Source organism: Eulemur rufifrons, chromosome 15, assembly GCF_041146395.1.
Source record: "Eulemur rufifrons isolate Redbay chromosome 15, OSU_ERuf_1, whole genome shotgun sequence".
NCBI classification, from domain to species: Eukaryota; Metazoa; Chordata; class Mammalia; order Primates; family Lemuridae; genus Eulemur; species Eulemur rufifrons.
Genome location: NC_090997.1, coordinates 13,060,789 through 13,074,282, shown reverse-complemented (window position 1 = coordinate 13,074,282; position 13,494 = coordinate 13,060,789). Strand labels below are relative to the sequence as shown.

The 13,494-nt window shown below is 46.1% G+C and overlaps 1 protein-coding gene across 3 annotated transcripts; it reads left to right on the top strand.

The window, feature by feature from the left end:
* Positions 1–139: 139 nt before the first annotated feature.
* On the top strand, positions 140–12,641 carry MRPL14 (mitochondrial ribosomal protein L14). 3 transcript variants are annotated; one of them, XM_069488179.1, is made up of 3 exons: positions 140–251; positions 9,498–9,589; positions 12,121–12,641. In XM_069488179.1, the coding sequence occupies exons 2-3, from the start codon at positions 9,519–9,521 to the stop codon at positions 12,485–12,487; spliced, it is 438 nt and encodes a 145-aa protein (XP_069344280.1). In that variant the 5' UTR covers positions 140–251; positions 9,498–9,518; the 3' UTR covers positions 12,488–12,641. The 3 variants fall into 3 exon arrangements, with proteins under 3 accessions (XP_069344280.1, XP_069344282.1, XP_069344283.1); XM_069488181.1 differs by lacking the exon at positions 140–251 and adding an exon at positions 296–350; XM_069488182.1 differs by lacking the exon at positions 140–251 and adding an exon at positions 751–867.
* Positions 12,642–13,494: the final 853 nt, after the last annotated feature.

Genomic DNA, 13,494 nt, shown 5'->3' with positions numbered 1-13,494 from the left:
CTCGAGCTCCGGGCTCCTGCGGCGGCCGCGGCAGCGTATGGGGGAGGGGGAGCAGGCGGAGGGAGGGAGGGTAGGGGGCGGAGCCCCGCAGGTCCCACCCCCGACGCCGGCACACGCAAGGCGCGCGCGCACTCGCAGACCGCTCCCGCCCGGCCGGCCCGGCGCGCAGGCGCCGAGGGAGAGCCGCGTGGGGGGAAGGCGGCGCTCGGCCCGTGAGGCTTGCTGCGGGACATTCCCGGGCGGCGAGAGCGGTACGGTGGGGGGGCGAGGGGCGGCGTCAAGCTCCTAAATCTCTTCTTACCCTCTTCCTTGCTTTCCTGAAGCGGGGGAGGCGCAGTCCCCGGGAGTGGGTGAGGAAGGCGGCAGGGAGGATAGTGGGCCCTCGGGGGGCAGAGGGTCAGTGGGAGGGGTACCGGCGGGGCGGCTCTGACCTGCACCGTCCTCCTTCCCACTCCCCATGGGCGGCGGGGGTCCCCGAGGCTTCTGCGCCCCCCGCGCTCCCACCTGCGCTCACCTGCCTTCCCAGGGATGTGCAGCCTGGCGAGGGGCGGGCTGCGGCCCAGCCTTCGTGAGGTGGTCTCCGCCGGTCACTCTGGCGCGTCTCCTCAAGTCTGTCCACTCCCCTCCTCCTTCCCCGTTCCCAGCTTGGGTCTGGAGATGAGTTAGCGAGGCGCTTCCGTGGCGTGAGGAGTGAGTTCTTGCTTTCACTTCTGTCATGCTGATGAATGGCTGCCCCGGTCCAGGGGGTTCCCTGGTTTCTCATTTCACCAGGGACCGCATCTGCCGGTGATTAAGACTGGAAAGATGAAGACTGAGGGAGGGAGACAGACCGACCTTTCATATCACCCGCACAAATAGATCACAAAGGTACAGGGAGCACCAACTCGGTCATTTAATTTCGAGTTCCTGGAAGGGACAGAAATGAAGTATTGCTTTCCACGGTGGGCAGTAAACGAACTTTGCCACCCCAAGACATTGAGTGAACTGGATTTATAAAAAGGTTAATAGGGCATATGACAGAGTCACCTCGGGTGACTTGGGAAACACTGGGAGTTTGGGAGATCCTTAAACCAGGGCCGGTGGTGGTGGGGAGTTGCCCCTCTGCCACTGCTGGTCAGAGGGACACTGCCTACCTGGGGGTGTCCGGTTCTTGTAGCTGGTCAGCGAATGGGCTGTCTGCTGGTTTTTCAAGAGTTCATTATAGCTTGTGGAATGCAACTGTAAGGTTTGATTTATTGCAGTGTTTTTCGAACTGTGAGTCCCATTGGTGAGTTGGAAATCAGTTTAGTAGATCCTGGCCATCATTTAAAAAATGTAATAGAAAATATTAGAGGGTGTTGCACTTAGTGTAAATATTATTTGTCTTTTTTTTTTTTTTTGACACTTAAGGTGTACACACGTGTGAGAGTATTAGGAGGTGATATACAGTGTGTTTCTGTGTGTCATTGTGAGAAGAGTTTGAAAACCATTAATCTCCTTCATCCTCTTACTTGCCCTCTTGCCTGCCTTGGCCTGAATTTTCAGTTCGTTTAAATCGTCCATGAGGATGCGGTTATCATACCAGCAATATACACTAAAGAAGAGTGGGTCTCTTTCTTCAGGCAAGTTACTGCCTGAGAAGGCAGTATTCACTGTTCATCACTGGAAATATTGTACATGCAATTGAAAAGCAAGGATTTTGTTGGAGTAGGAAGTAGGTTGACTTAATTGGGATGGACAGTTTTTCAGTTGTGACAGAAAGCAAGATGGAGGTGAAGCTGTCTTTGGTAACTGCTTGGTGGGAGGAGTCTTTGTAGTCTTGGATTCTGGGAGTTGTGAAACAGGTGTGCTCCATTGCTTGTGTGGAACAATAAAATTTATTAAATAGCACTTGTGATGGGTATCTAGAAAATGGAAGCGGAGACCATAGTTACCTGGGTTTTGAGCCTCCGAGGATTCCTAGAAGGCTTTTCTTATATATTATTTAAAAAAATAATACAGTTATGAATCTGAACATGTGGTGGATTCCTGAGCTATTTCTGCCCGTGCCTAATTAGAGTCACCACCTATTAACAGTAATCCTCAAGGAGTGTATGAACCATCAAGTGACACTTTCTAGACAGAGGGGAGGGGAGACATTTTAGAAAGCCTGAAATAAGAATTAAATTAAAGGCATTGTGGAATCCATGAAGGAACAATGGCCAAAATGTTTTATTATTGCTCCTGAATATCAAGGGTAAAATCCTTCCCTGGAGTCCTTTTTTCAAGTGATGCTCTGTTGGGCACTGAACATAGTTATTTAGACTGTCCTCAGCGCCTAGGATCTTAGATGATGCAAGAATACTTTAAAACAGTGGTCCCCACAAAAACAATGGTCCCCAACCTTTTTGGCACCAGGGACCGTTTTCGTGGAAGACAGTTTTTCCATGGAAGGGGACCATGGTTTTGGGATGATTCAAGCACATTACATTTATTGTGCACTTTATTTCTATTATCATTACATTGTAATATATAATGAAATAATTACACAACTCACCATAGGTTGGGACCCCTGATTTAAAACCTATTTTGCTCCACTCCTGTCTTCAGGATTATGACACTTGGGCCCATCTGTGATGGCTTTTTCTGTTGTCATGTTACTTGAGTATTGTTTTGGTTATAGGGGCCTCATACATCAGGTTATGGTTTAACCTTCCATTTTATAGGCTGATATTTTGTCTGGTTTGTAGCTCCCCTGCTGTGATTTTACGCGTGTATTGATAATGACAACCAGTGTGTGAGAGAAGACTGATTCAGATCTCAGAAACCTTGTTCTGCATCAGGTAATATGCTGAATGTTTAAGAAGGTACCACATGGCTTATTATTCACTAGTGAAACACAATTCAGAGTAGGAAAGTCCTTTATCAAAAACTTTTAAAAGTCACTTATGTCTTTAAAAAAGAGAGGAAGGAAGCACTTTTCCATGTCCACTCTAAGCTGAAAACACTTTCAGGGCTGAGTGATCTTAAGGAGCCACCCATGATGCTGCCCTGAGAATCAGGGAGTAAGGCTGCTCTTTCCGGTCAGATCTGGGGAACAACCTGCTTACCCTGCAGGCCTGGTCCCTCCTGGATAATCAGAGAGGCATTGCCTACGTTAAAATGATCCCTTACATGAGTGAAGCTAAAGCACTTCCATTTCCATGCCTGTTTGCTCGCCCAGTGACCTGTGCTTGACAGAGTTGTTGAGACCTGGACAAGTGAATCCAGGGCCACAGACCTAGCGGAGCGGAGGGAGGCTGGGGTGAAGGAGATACGCTTTCTGTCAGCTGCATTTCCTCTTTGGTTCTAGGGACACCCCAGCCAACCCTTGTCCCCAGGCCTGCCTTTTTCCTCATTGCTCTCCTGCCCACCTGACATCTCCATACCTGGCTCCTTGAATAGGAAAGGAACATGTATGTGGTTAGGAGAAATTAACTTTTCCTTGTGCATTTTTTCCTGAATTTGACTGTACAAAGAATGTTACAAACTTAATTTTAGATTATAGGTGTTTGCACACCTGTGAGGTAGGGATGGGCAGGGCAGCAAAGCTAGAATTGATAAAATCCACACATTGAAAAACCGGCTTGAATAATTAAGAATTCTCCTATATTTGTAAGAACTGCTGATTTAAATACTTTGTAACAAGGTGAGACATAATTAAGAAAATAAACAAAGCAAGACCCTTGGACATGTTTTTCTTTGTGAGTTAAATTGAGAAATAAGGTTTTCTCATTGGTAGCTGTGGTAGAAACAGCCCATCCTGCTATTGAGGGATGCTTTGCCTATTGATAGTGATGTGAAAATTCACACCTTGGCAGGTGAATCAGAACCAGCTTCAGCTTTGATCCTAGGCTGAGCTGGGTGTAGTGCAGATATTTACTGAAAAGGTGGATTTTATTTCCTGAGTTTGTAAAGATTATGTGGCAACCTAGACAAAGGAAAAAGAATACTTGCCCTGTGTGTGGTATGTTTGTTTCTGCGAAGTTTATTAGTGGTTAAAGCAGCATATTGGCTGTGCAGGTATTGTGCAGTGTTTTATAGAAACAGCCTTGGGCTCCAGTCTGGACTTTGTTGCCTTCTAACCTTGGACAAATCAACGATTCTCTCAGTATTTCTGACTTTATTTCTCCATCTGCAAAATGGTTCTTATTTTATTGAGCCCTCAGAACTGTTCAAAATTCTTAGCAGATTCAGCCCCTGCAGACTGTCTTTTTTGTCTTTGTGTTTCCATTGGGAGCTCAGGAATGAAATCTTCAAAGAAAACAATCTGTGTGAAAGTACTTTGAGAATTGTAACATGTTATATTTGTGTGAGGTTAAAACACACATACACACAACAAACGTCCTGAAAGGGAATCTTCTGACAGCACAACCAATAATGAGCCTTTAAGCAACAAATGAAAAAGTACTTACTGGCCCAGAATGATTGGGGAGAAACCTGCCGGGGAAATGGGAGGGGTTGTGTCTGCATGACAGGATGGAGGATCCTGAGAGTTCCCTTTTTTGATTCTGCAGAGGTGTCAGGCCTTTGCTTTTCCCTGCTTTGATTAAGAGACACATTTATATCTGTGCACTAGTTTGTCCTTTTTGTGACTGGTCTTTGTGTTTGATTTCTATTAGTGTTTCCCTTCCATTGCTCACTGAGTCTACTTTAAGCACTCATTTGTGATTGTGCTGAACTTCCTGTTTTCTCCTTTTTCTATAGAGTTTATTCCCCTTGAAAGGCCTTTAAAATGTATGTAACATGCCAGGCACCCAAAGATTAAAATTGTTTAGGTAGAAACAATGTATAATTATATATAGATCTGTGACACTAAGTACATTTTGCTGATCCTCAAAATTCAAATAGTGATACTTTCTAGCTTTCTACAAAGCATCAGAGGTGTAGGTTCTTTCTGTCTACTCTTCCAACTCAGACTAGCTAAAAATGAGCTCTCAGTGCCTAGGAGGCTCCCCCACGTCACTGGGAGCCTGGGTGAAGGGCATAAGAAAAACCACTAACCCGCGCCCCCCTGCCCCCCTGCCCCCCCCCCCCCCACACATGGAGCTTTTCTGGAGGTTGAATTGTAAATCAGGTCTTGTCTACTTAACAGATAGTCACTCAGCTCTGGTTGTGTGCCAGGCACTGTTCTGGGCCCTGAGTGTGCAACACTGAGCAGAGCATGTACTGGGACCTGTAGGGTGATGCCAAGTGAACAGCTCACCTGTTTGTCTCTGAAATCCACAGTCCTCCCTTGGCCTCTACGACTGAAGGGAGATCTTAAAGCAAGATGGAAAATGAGCACAATTCTTGGATTGTATTAAGTAATTTCTTTTTCCTTTCCCCTCCTCCCACCATCTCCCCTTGTCTCTCTCTCCCTTTTTTTACGGGCAAGATTGTGATTCATACTCTAAAACAGGAGGGTGATAGTGCTGACCAGGAAGTGGCATGAAAAGCCATCTTTGGCACTGGAGTCTTCCAAATACCTGGCTTCCTCTTAGAGTGTTATAGAGAAGGAAATATCATTGAGGTCAGTCTCCTGTGCAGACACACTCAATAACAGTGCTTGTGAAACAAAGCATTATATATAGACTAGGTCTGAAGTGAATCAGGGCCTGTGTCCACAGGGTGGATTTATGCCAGGAAATAACATCAAGGTCCATCAAAGTTGCTCTGAGGTAAATTGCTACCTCCAATACTCTTCCCTGGTCCGAAGCAGTTATTTAGTGGTGGAATGAGGCATTTTCCGTAGTGGGCAATGTAGACCCAGGCCCAGGCCCAGGAGATGATTCCAGGGTCCTGTAAACAAAGCATGGGTTAATCCTCCCGTGACATACACCATCATTCTAAACGTATTTGCCTGCGATGTCTCGGTTCCTAATATACAGATAGGAGCTCTGTAGCGTCTGGGTTTCCTTCTGTGTAGAGCCATGGGTAGGGAGTGGGGGATCTGCTTTCTGTTGGCTACTGCATTTTATTCAACAAATATTTATTGTTTCTGCTGGTAATCAGGACCTGCTGGGGTCTTTTACTGGGGTGGAAGTGGCAGGAACAACAGATGTTATTATTTTTTGGAGGGATAAGGGACATATAATAAGCGAACATACTTGATTCTTTTCAAGTTTATAGGAATGCTTACTTGTGTCTATTGGATGCCTGAGTCCTTTGGGTTTGGGTCTGGAGGTCAATTTTGGATCCACTAAAGAACTAGTGAAGAGTCATTGAATTGGGCCTTTTCTTAGCAAAGTGGAAGTGCTCCCTGGAGACGTGAGTGTATCACTCTTGTGTTTGAGGGTGGTACAAGTAATCCTCGCCATTGAAGTCTGGGTGGTTCCTGAATTCCTGTTGCAAATTCAGATGCCGTATTATCAGGATCTCTGTGGTTTCTGAGTTTTGGATAATGATTAGGAAGAAATAGAACGTTAAAGGACATCAGCCATATCTCAAAGTATCCAAATTTATTCAGTGTCTGTGTTTGGATAGTGAATATTGGCTCAGTGAGAGTCGCAGTGGCACGAGATACCCGGATGTCCCCAGTGTGCAGGAGGGACAGCAACCGATGCTCACTAGTACACAAGGCTTCTTGGAGGTGTGCGTGGAGCTGGTCAGACTTTGCTGGGCAGAGATGGGCATAGGTTGTGGGTGTGGTTTATGAGCAAGGAACAGAGAAGAGGCCTTGATTTGGGTTTGTGCACTGACAGCACTACAGAATTTAGGGAGGTGCCTGTGATGATACCCGAGTCTGGAAAGTTCTGGGAAGCCCATGGACACTTATGCAGTTCTTAGACTAATGTTCTTGAGGAAGCAATGCAGTGTGGAGAGGCAGGGTGTTGCAATTCTCAGGAGAGGGAATGTGGGCGGTGCCGGGTTAATCTTGAGGATTCTGTGGAGTCGCTGAGGAGCCTCTTTTCTCCCAGGGAGTGAGACCAAGGGTTTGCCAGCATCAGATGGGAAAGCTTGGCTGGGATTTGAGGTGACTGCAGCCTGGACCAGAAGGACTGCTTTTCAGAGCTCTCTCTGTGTGTGTGTGTGTGTGTGTGTGTGTGTGTGTAGAGGGGTTTTTTTTGCACCAATTTTTAGTTATTGCTCTGATGGTGGAGCTCTTCTTGCCACCTACACTACAAATTTTCTTCAAAACTTAAATTGGATTAAAGTGAATAATTTTCACCTGGTTTTTATCTACATTTCAGTTGATTCAGCAAGCACTAAGTTGGCTGTGAGTAAAATATGCATGTGATGTCAGATTTATTGATGGAATAAGAATGATTTAACAATTGGAAAAATATTAATATTTGAATTAAAGTTGCCATGTTTACTGTCTGTTGAGTAAGAACATGGGTTTAGGAAGCTGACTTGGGGGGGTGGTTTTAATTTCAGCCTTGTCATTCCTGGCTGTGTGACCTTGGGCAAGTTAGTTAACCTCTCTGGGCCTGATTTCTTTGTATTTGACAATGAGGCTAATAATAGTACTCATTTCATAGAGGTTTTTTTGCTTTTGTTTTTATTTTGTTTCTGTTTTTGTTTTTTTGGTTTTGTTCTGTTGCCCGGGCTGCAATGGTATCATCATAGCTCACTGCAGCCTCAAGCTCCTGGGCTCAAGCCATCCTTCTGCCTCAGCTTCTTGAGTAGCTGGGACTACAGGTGCTTGCCACCATGCCCTGCTAATTTTTACATTTTTTGTAGAGACAGGGTCTTGCTATGTTGCTCAGGCTGGTCTTGAACTCCTGGCCTCCCATCTTGGGCTCCCGAAGTGCTAGGATTATAGGTGTGACCTACTGTGCCTGGCTTCATAGAACTTTTTTGAGGCTTAAATGAGATAGTAATATAAAGCACTTAGCCTGTCTGACACATTGTAACCACTTGATAAATGTTTATAAAGAAAGAAAAGGGAAAGAGACCAGATGACCCTCAAAGCTGCTTGACACCTAGAGCTCTCTTGTGTGAAGTGACCTTTGTATGGCAGAGCGAGCAAACGGAGAGTGGTGGGAATGCCTTGGACCCAAGATGGATCCAGTTCCGGTTCTGCCTTTGACTAGTGGGACTCTATGCCAGCCACTTCATCTCTCTATATCTCAGTTTCCTAATCTGTGCAATGAGATGTGACATGATGATGAGGAAGAAGACAATGATGACAGCTAATAGGTAATGAATGCCAGGCACTGTGCTAAGTACTTTGCCTAGCTTATCTCACTGAATACTCATAAGCACCTTGTGAGAAGATATTAATAGTATCACTGTGTTACAGATGGGAAACCGGAGCTCAGAAGTTTAGTTATTTGTCCTGGGTCACCTCACTAGTAAAAGTAAAGCTGGTCTCATCTGATAGTTTATGATTCTATGTGTGTCTGATGTTAATAGTTTTATACATCAGCTGCCTTCTTTTGCATTTAATTTTCAGACCATAATTACATTTTAGCCAATGCTTCATGGGTTGTCTTAAGGAAAACACTTGGGAGTAAGTGTGGAATTTAAGGCTGAATTGTAGTTAATAAGTATTTATGGAGTGTCCAGGTATTCCTGGGGAAGTAAATAGTGGTTTTCCCCTCACCCTTATTAAATAAAATCTTATCTGAGCTGCTTTGAACTTGTGCAAAGCAAAGCTGTGTGTAAATACTACAGTGTAGAGGCTTTTCTCAGCAGAGCTCTCAAGTGAGGTCGTCTGCAGCCAAACATTTAGGTGGAAGCACAGGTATGCTTTGCAGCTGGAATCACCAGCTGGTTGCAGGCTTTTCTTTACCACACGCCTAGGTGATGCTCGGTGTTGGGGGAAGCTGGCAACTTCCCATTTGTTAGTGCTAGGGAGCAACAGGGTTGAGGCTCTGCAAACTTGAGCCATGAGTCTTGGGTTGTTTATTTGCTCTTTCATCTCCAGCTTGCTTTCCCAAAGTTCACTTTTAGCTATAGTATGGTGTAGGCAATTTTTCCATGTTTGGGAGACTGACCCAAATATAGAATTTGGTCAGTGACTTGGCAAGGGTAGCATTTGACTCACCTTTCCGGGCCTTCAGCTATACAAGTGATCTGGCTTTTACATTTGGGGGAAAGGTGATGTAGTGACAGACAACTTGGGCAGCTACTTTTAGATAACCTAGTTTCTTTTAGGGAGTTAAAGTGCTGGTTTCAGAAGTCACATGAGTGTCAACAAGTGCAATAGTGTGCAATTTTTCCTCCATGGAGGACTTGGGGAGTAGTCACTGGCTGGATTTGTACTGGGGATTCATGTTTTCCTCCACCTGTGAAAGTGATATGAGGAAGGCATTCTCTGTGCTGTTTTGTCACTTATAGCAAGAACTGTTGTGGCCATTCCAGTTCTCCGACCCCAGAGTTAGAACGTGAGTCAGCAAAATTTGAGCTAGAGTTCCATCTAATCATCTGTGTATCTTTTAACCACTAAGATTTATATTTAGTGACTAATGATCTTGTTCTAGAAGTGCCATCTCCCACACAAGTCCCCGAAGAAAACCAACTCTAAGGGCCCTGACTTAGAAATCAATCTCCCCCCACCCTTTTTCCTGCAGGATTTGCTGTCTTGGGATCCCATGGCTTTCTTTACTGGGCCCTGGGGCCCCGTCGCCCACGTAAGGAGAGCCCTCAGCCATCGCTATTTCAGGTAACTTTTTCTATTATGTTCTTAAAACTGCGTCTTTGAGTAAGCCTCCCGTCAGGGCTGGGTATTATAGTGATTAGAACGGGAGTGGAAACTCAGGGAGGTGGGCGTGGGGTTGGGGAAGGCTAAAGGAATCAGGCTGAGCTGGGGTTTGGTCGGTTCACGGGGCGGGGGATGGGTAAGGAGGTGCTGCTGCTGTTGGCGATTGGGCACATGGTGGAAGCTGCCAGTTTCCAGTCCTCACGAGACGCTGGTAGTAAATCTGACATCCCTGGACCCTGTCGTTCCCCTCGTGCGTTAAAACCCCCTCTTTTAACAATGGAATGTTTTAGTAATTACAAAATTGTTACATGCTTATTACCAAGAACTTGAGCATGATAGAAATGTGACACCCTCCCCTCCTTTCAGATGGTAAGCCAGGACAGTGAGCATGGAGGCATGCCTGCTGGCAGATGTGCCTCCTGGCCTCGCTCCTGCTGTCAGCCCACAGGGTGTTTGCTGAGCACTGCCCCTGGGGTTGGTCATGAAGAGATGAATGAGAATTGCTCCCTTTCCCAAAAGAGTGCTCACTGTTGGCCACGGGAGCGAACTTAAAAATATATAACTTAAGAAAATGTGACAACGGCCTGCACGGTGGCTCACGCCTGTAATCCCGGCACTCTAGGAGGGCAAGGCGGGAGGATTGCTTGAGGTCAGGAGTTCAAGACCAGCCTGAGCAAGAGTGAGACCCCCATCTCCACAAAAAATAGAAAAAATTAGCCAGACACGGTGGCAAATACCTGTAGTGCCAGCTACTCAGGAGTGTGAGGCAGGAGGGTCACTTGAGCCCAGGAATTTGAGGTTGCAGTGAGCTATGATGACACCACCGTGCTCTAACTGGGGCTACAGAGTGAGATTTAAAAAAAAAAAAAAAATGACACGTATAACAACAGAAGTTTGTATGGGTCTTTGGAAGGCCTAAGAGGGGAGCTGCTAACGCTGGAGGAGGAAGAAGAGAGGAGAGTGGAGGCAGCTTTCCCACAAGAGAAGTGGGAGCAGATCCTGTCCAGGCCTTCAGGGAGGATTGAGAGGCGGGGTGTACTTGGAGAACTCCAGTAGTTCTTGGCCACTGGTGCCCAGAGTCAATGTGTGAGTGATAAGATGTGTGGCCTCAGAAAGCAGGTAAATTGGGGCCAGGTTGTTGAGAGTGGAAAACCATCAAACAATTCTAAGCAGGGGAATGGCATCAGATTTATATTCTCTTTTTAATTAATAAATTTATTTTTAAAAATTAGGATGGGGTCTCGCTATGTTGCCCTGGCTGATCTCAAACTCCTGGGCTCAGGTGATCCTCCTGTCTCAGCCTCCTGAGTAGCTGTGACTGCAGGCATATGTGCTTGGCCTTCAGCTTTATGTTCTGAAGAGAGCTCGTTGTCAGCAGAGTGAGGTGCAGTGGGAGCCAGTTAAGACGCTAACGTCGCAGTCTTGGTATAGGAGAGCGACCTGCTAAATGAAGGACATTGTCAGTGGGGGTCGAGAGGAAGGACATAGGTGCTTAGGAGGTGGTACCAGCAGGACCGGGCAGCCAGTGGGTGCTGGTGGAGAGAGGTGTTTATGGCTTGGGAACTGGAGTTTCTGGAGAAGCTATTATCTAGATACCAAATGCAGCAACAGGAAGAGGTTTGCAAGGGCAGGCAATGAGGTCAGTTCTGGACCTACTGAGTTTGCAGTAACTCTAGGGCATGTTTTAGGGAGTACAGGAGAGCGGAACTATATGGCACTAGACTACAGGAAAGAGATGGGGCTGGAGATGGAATATACTGGCTGGCAGCAACGGGAATGGATGAAGTTGCCCAGAGTAGGCATGTAGGAGAGAAGAGGTCCTAGGATTACCCTGGAGAACACCAGCACTTACGGCCCTAGCATCAGGAAAATAGAAATCCTGCTGTAATCACCTTGCTTAATTATACCTTCTCTCCCTTTAATGTGTATTCTTTAAAAAAAATTTCTCTCTAGAGAGGAAAACCATATTGAAACCAAAAATTGTTACCTTGACTTATTTCCAGTTTCTGCTACGTTGTGTAAAGGGACTCCCTTAGTGAACTTACTCTCTTGTCTTCCAGTTCCCAGCAACATAGAACTAAGAAAATCTGGGAATGAATGTATTCTGGGGAAGCAGGTTTTACAGGATAGGCAGTGGGTGATGCCTGGCCCATGAGGGATTCCTTTAAGTCTTCAGAGTCCTTTTGGAAACTAAAGGCTTTAAGTTAATGCTGCTATGAAGTTCATTGTAACAGAAAAATTGGGTTCTCTTTAACACCCATCCAAACTGAGATCTTGACACGACAGCAGAAGCTCTCAATTGTAAGGCAACTGTTTTGGGTACAGATAAGTCTTCACAAAGTCCTTTCTGTTGAGGCTCTGGGGCTGTACTCTGCTCAGTGTGTATGTGTGTTGCTAACATGTACTCTCACCCTAGCCTTGTCCTCTCTGAGGCCCGTGCGCCCTGATCGGGGGAGACCAGATTGCAGACTTTTTGTTTTCTCTCCTGCCAGCATCACCGGGAGCCTCAGTGCAATTCAGAAGATGACACGGGTGCGAGTGGTGGACAACAGCGCCCTGGGGAACACCCCGTACCATCGCCCTCCTCGGTGCATCCACGTCTATAACAAGAGTGGGGTGGGCAAAGTGGGCGACCGGATACTGCTGGCCATCAGGGGACAGAAGAAAAAGGCGCTCATTGTGGGGCATCGCATGCCTGGCCCCCGAATGACCCCCAGGTTCGACTCCAACAATGTAGTCCTCATTGAGGACAATGGGAACCCTGTGGGGACCCGAATTAAGACACCCATCCCCTCCAGCCTGCGCCGGAGGGAAGGCGAGTATTCCAAGGTGCTGGCCATTGCTCAGAACTTCGTGTGAGCAGAGCCCAGGCATCTGGTTGCAGGGGGCTCACGAATGCAGCAGTTCTGAGAACTGCACGTTCGCTGAGAGGGAACTTGGGAACCACGTGGCTGCCCGCTCCATGTTGGGTAGCAGTAACAGTGTCCTGTGAGAGAATAAACATTTTCGTGTATGTTTTCTTCCTGAGAGTTCTGGGGTGTGGTTGGGAGGTAAATGATACTGCAGCAGTTAAAAGGTGACCAACCCATATCTGGACACAAGCATGGAGTATCCTTGGTGCCAGGGTCTGGGTCCCTTTCTTGTTTGGGCCCTGTGACACAAGTTCATCCAGGACTGTCAGGCTCTGAAAAACAGGTACAGACCAAATGCCAATTTATGAGTTTTCCATGGAGTCTGTCATTTTCTAACCAAAAGATTTTTGCTTTTATTCTTCTCATCCAAAATATCCTCTTTCTGTGTTCGAGGGCTTGAGACTTTAAATGGTTATAAAGATCACTGGGTTATTAGGAATAAGAGCAGCGGGGCTTATTTAATCTAGTGGAACATTTCCTTTAGGCTGCAATAAGGTCCAGATGGAAATCCTTTCTGTACTCTGCAGTGTCAGCCAGAATGTTCCTATGTGCCCGGTAGCAGAGCTTCCTCCCTGGACTGCTGGAGAAATGGACATGTCCTTGTATTTTACACATGATACAGTCTTGGGCCTGTGCAGGTGATTCAGGGAAATTTATTTTCCATTCATTTGTTGGTCTGCTTGGGAAGATTTAGAGGCTCCCTTAGTTCCTTTAGTGGAATCTCCTCAACTCATTTATAAATTTATTCATTTAAAATACCTTAGCACTTACTCATTAAATATCTCAGTGGCCTCCGAGAATCAGCCTGGAGTTTCTGTAATGATTAAGAACACAGGCTCTGTAGCCAGACTGCCTGGGTTTGAATCCTGACTTTCTGACTTACGACTTAATGAACGTGGGCAAATTATTTTACTTTTGTGTGGTTTGGTTTCCTCACCTGTAAAATGGGGATAT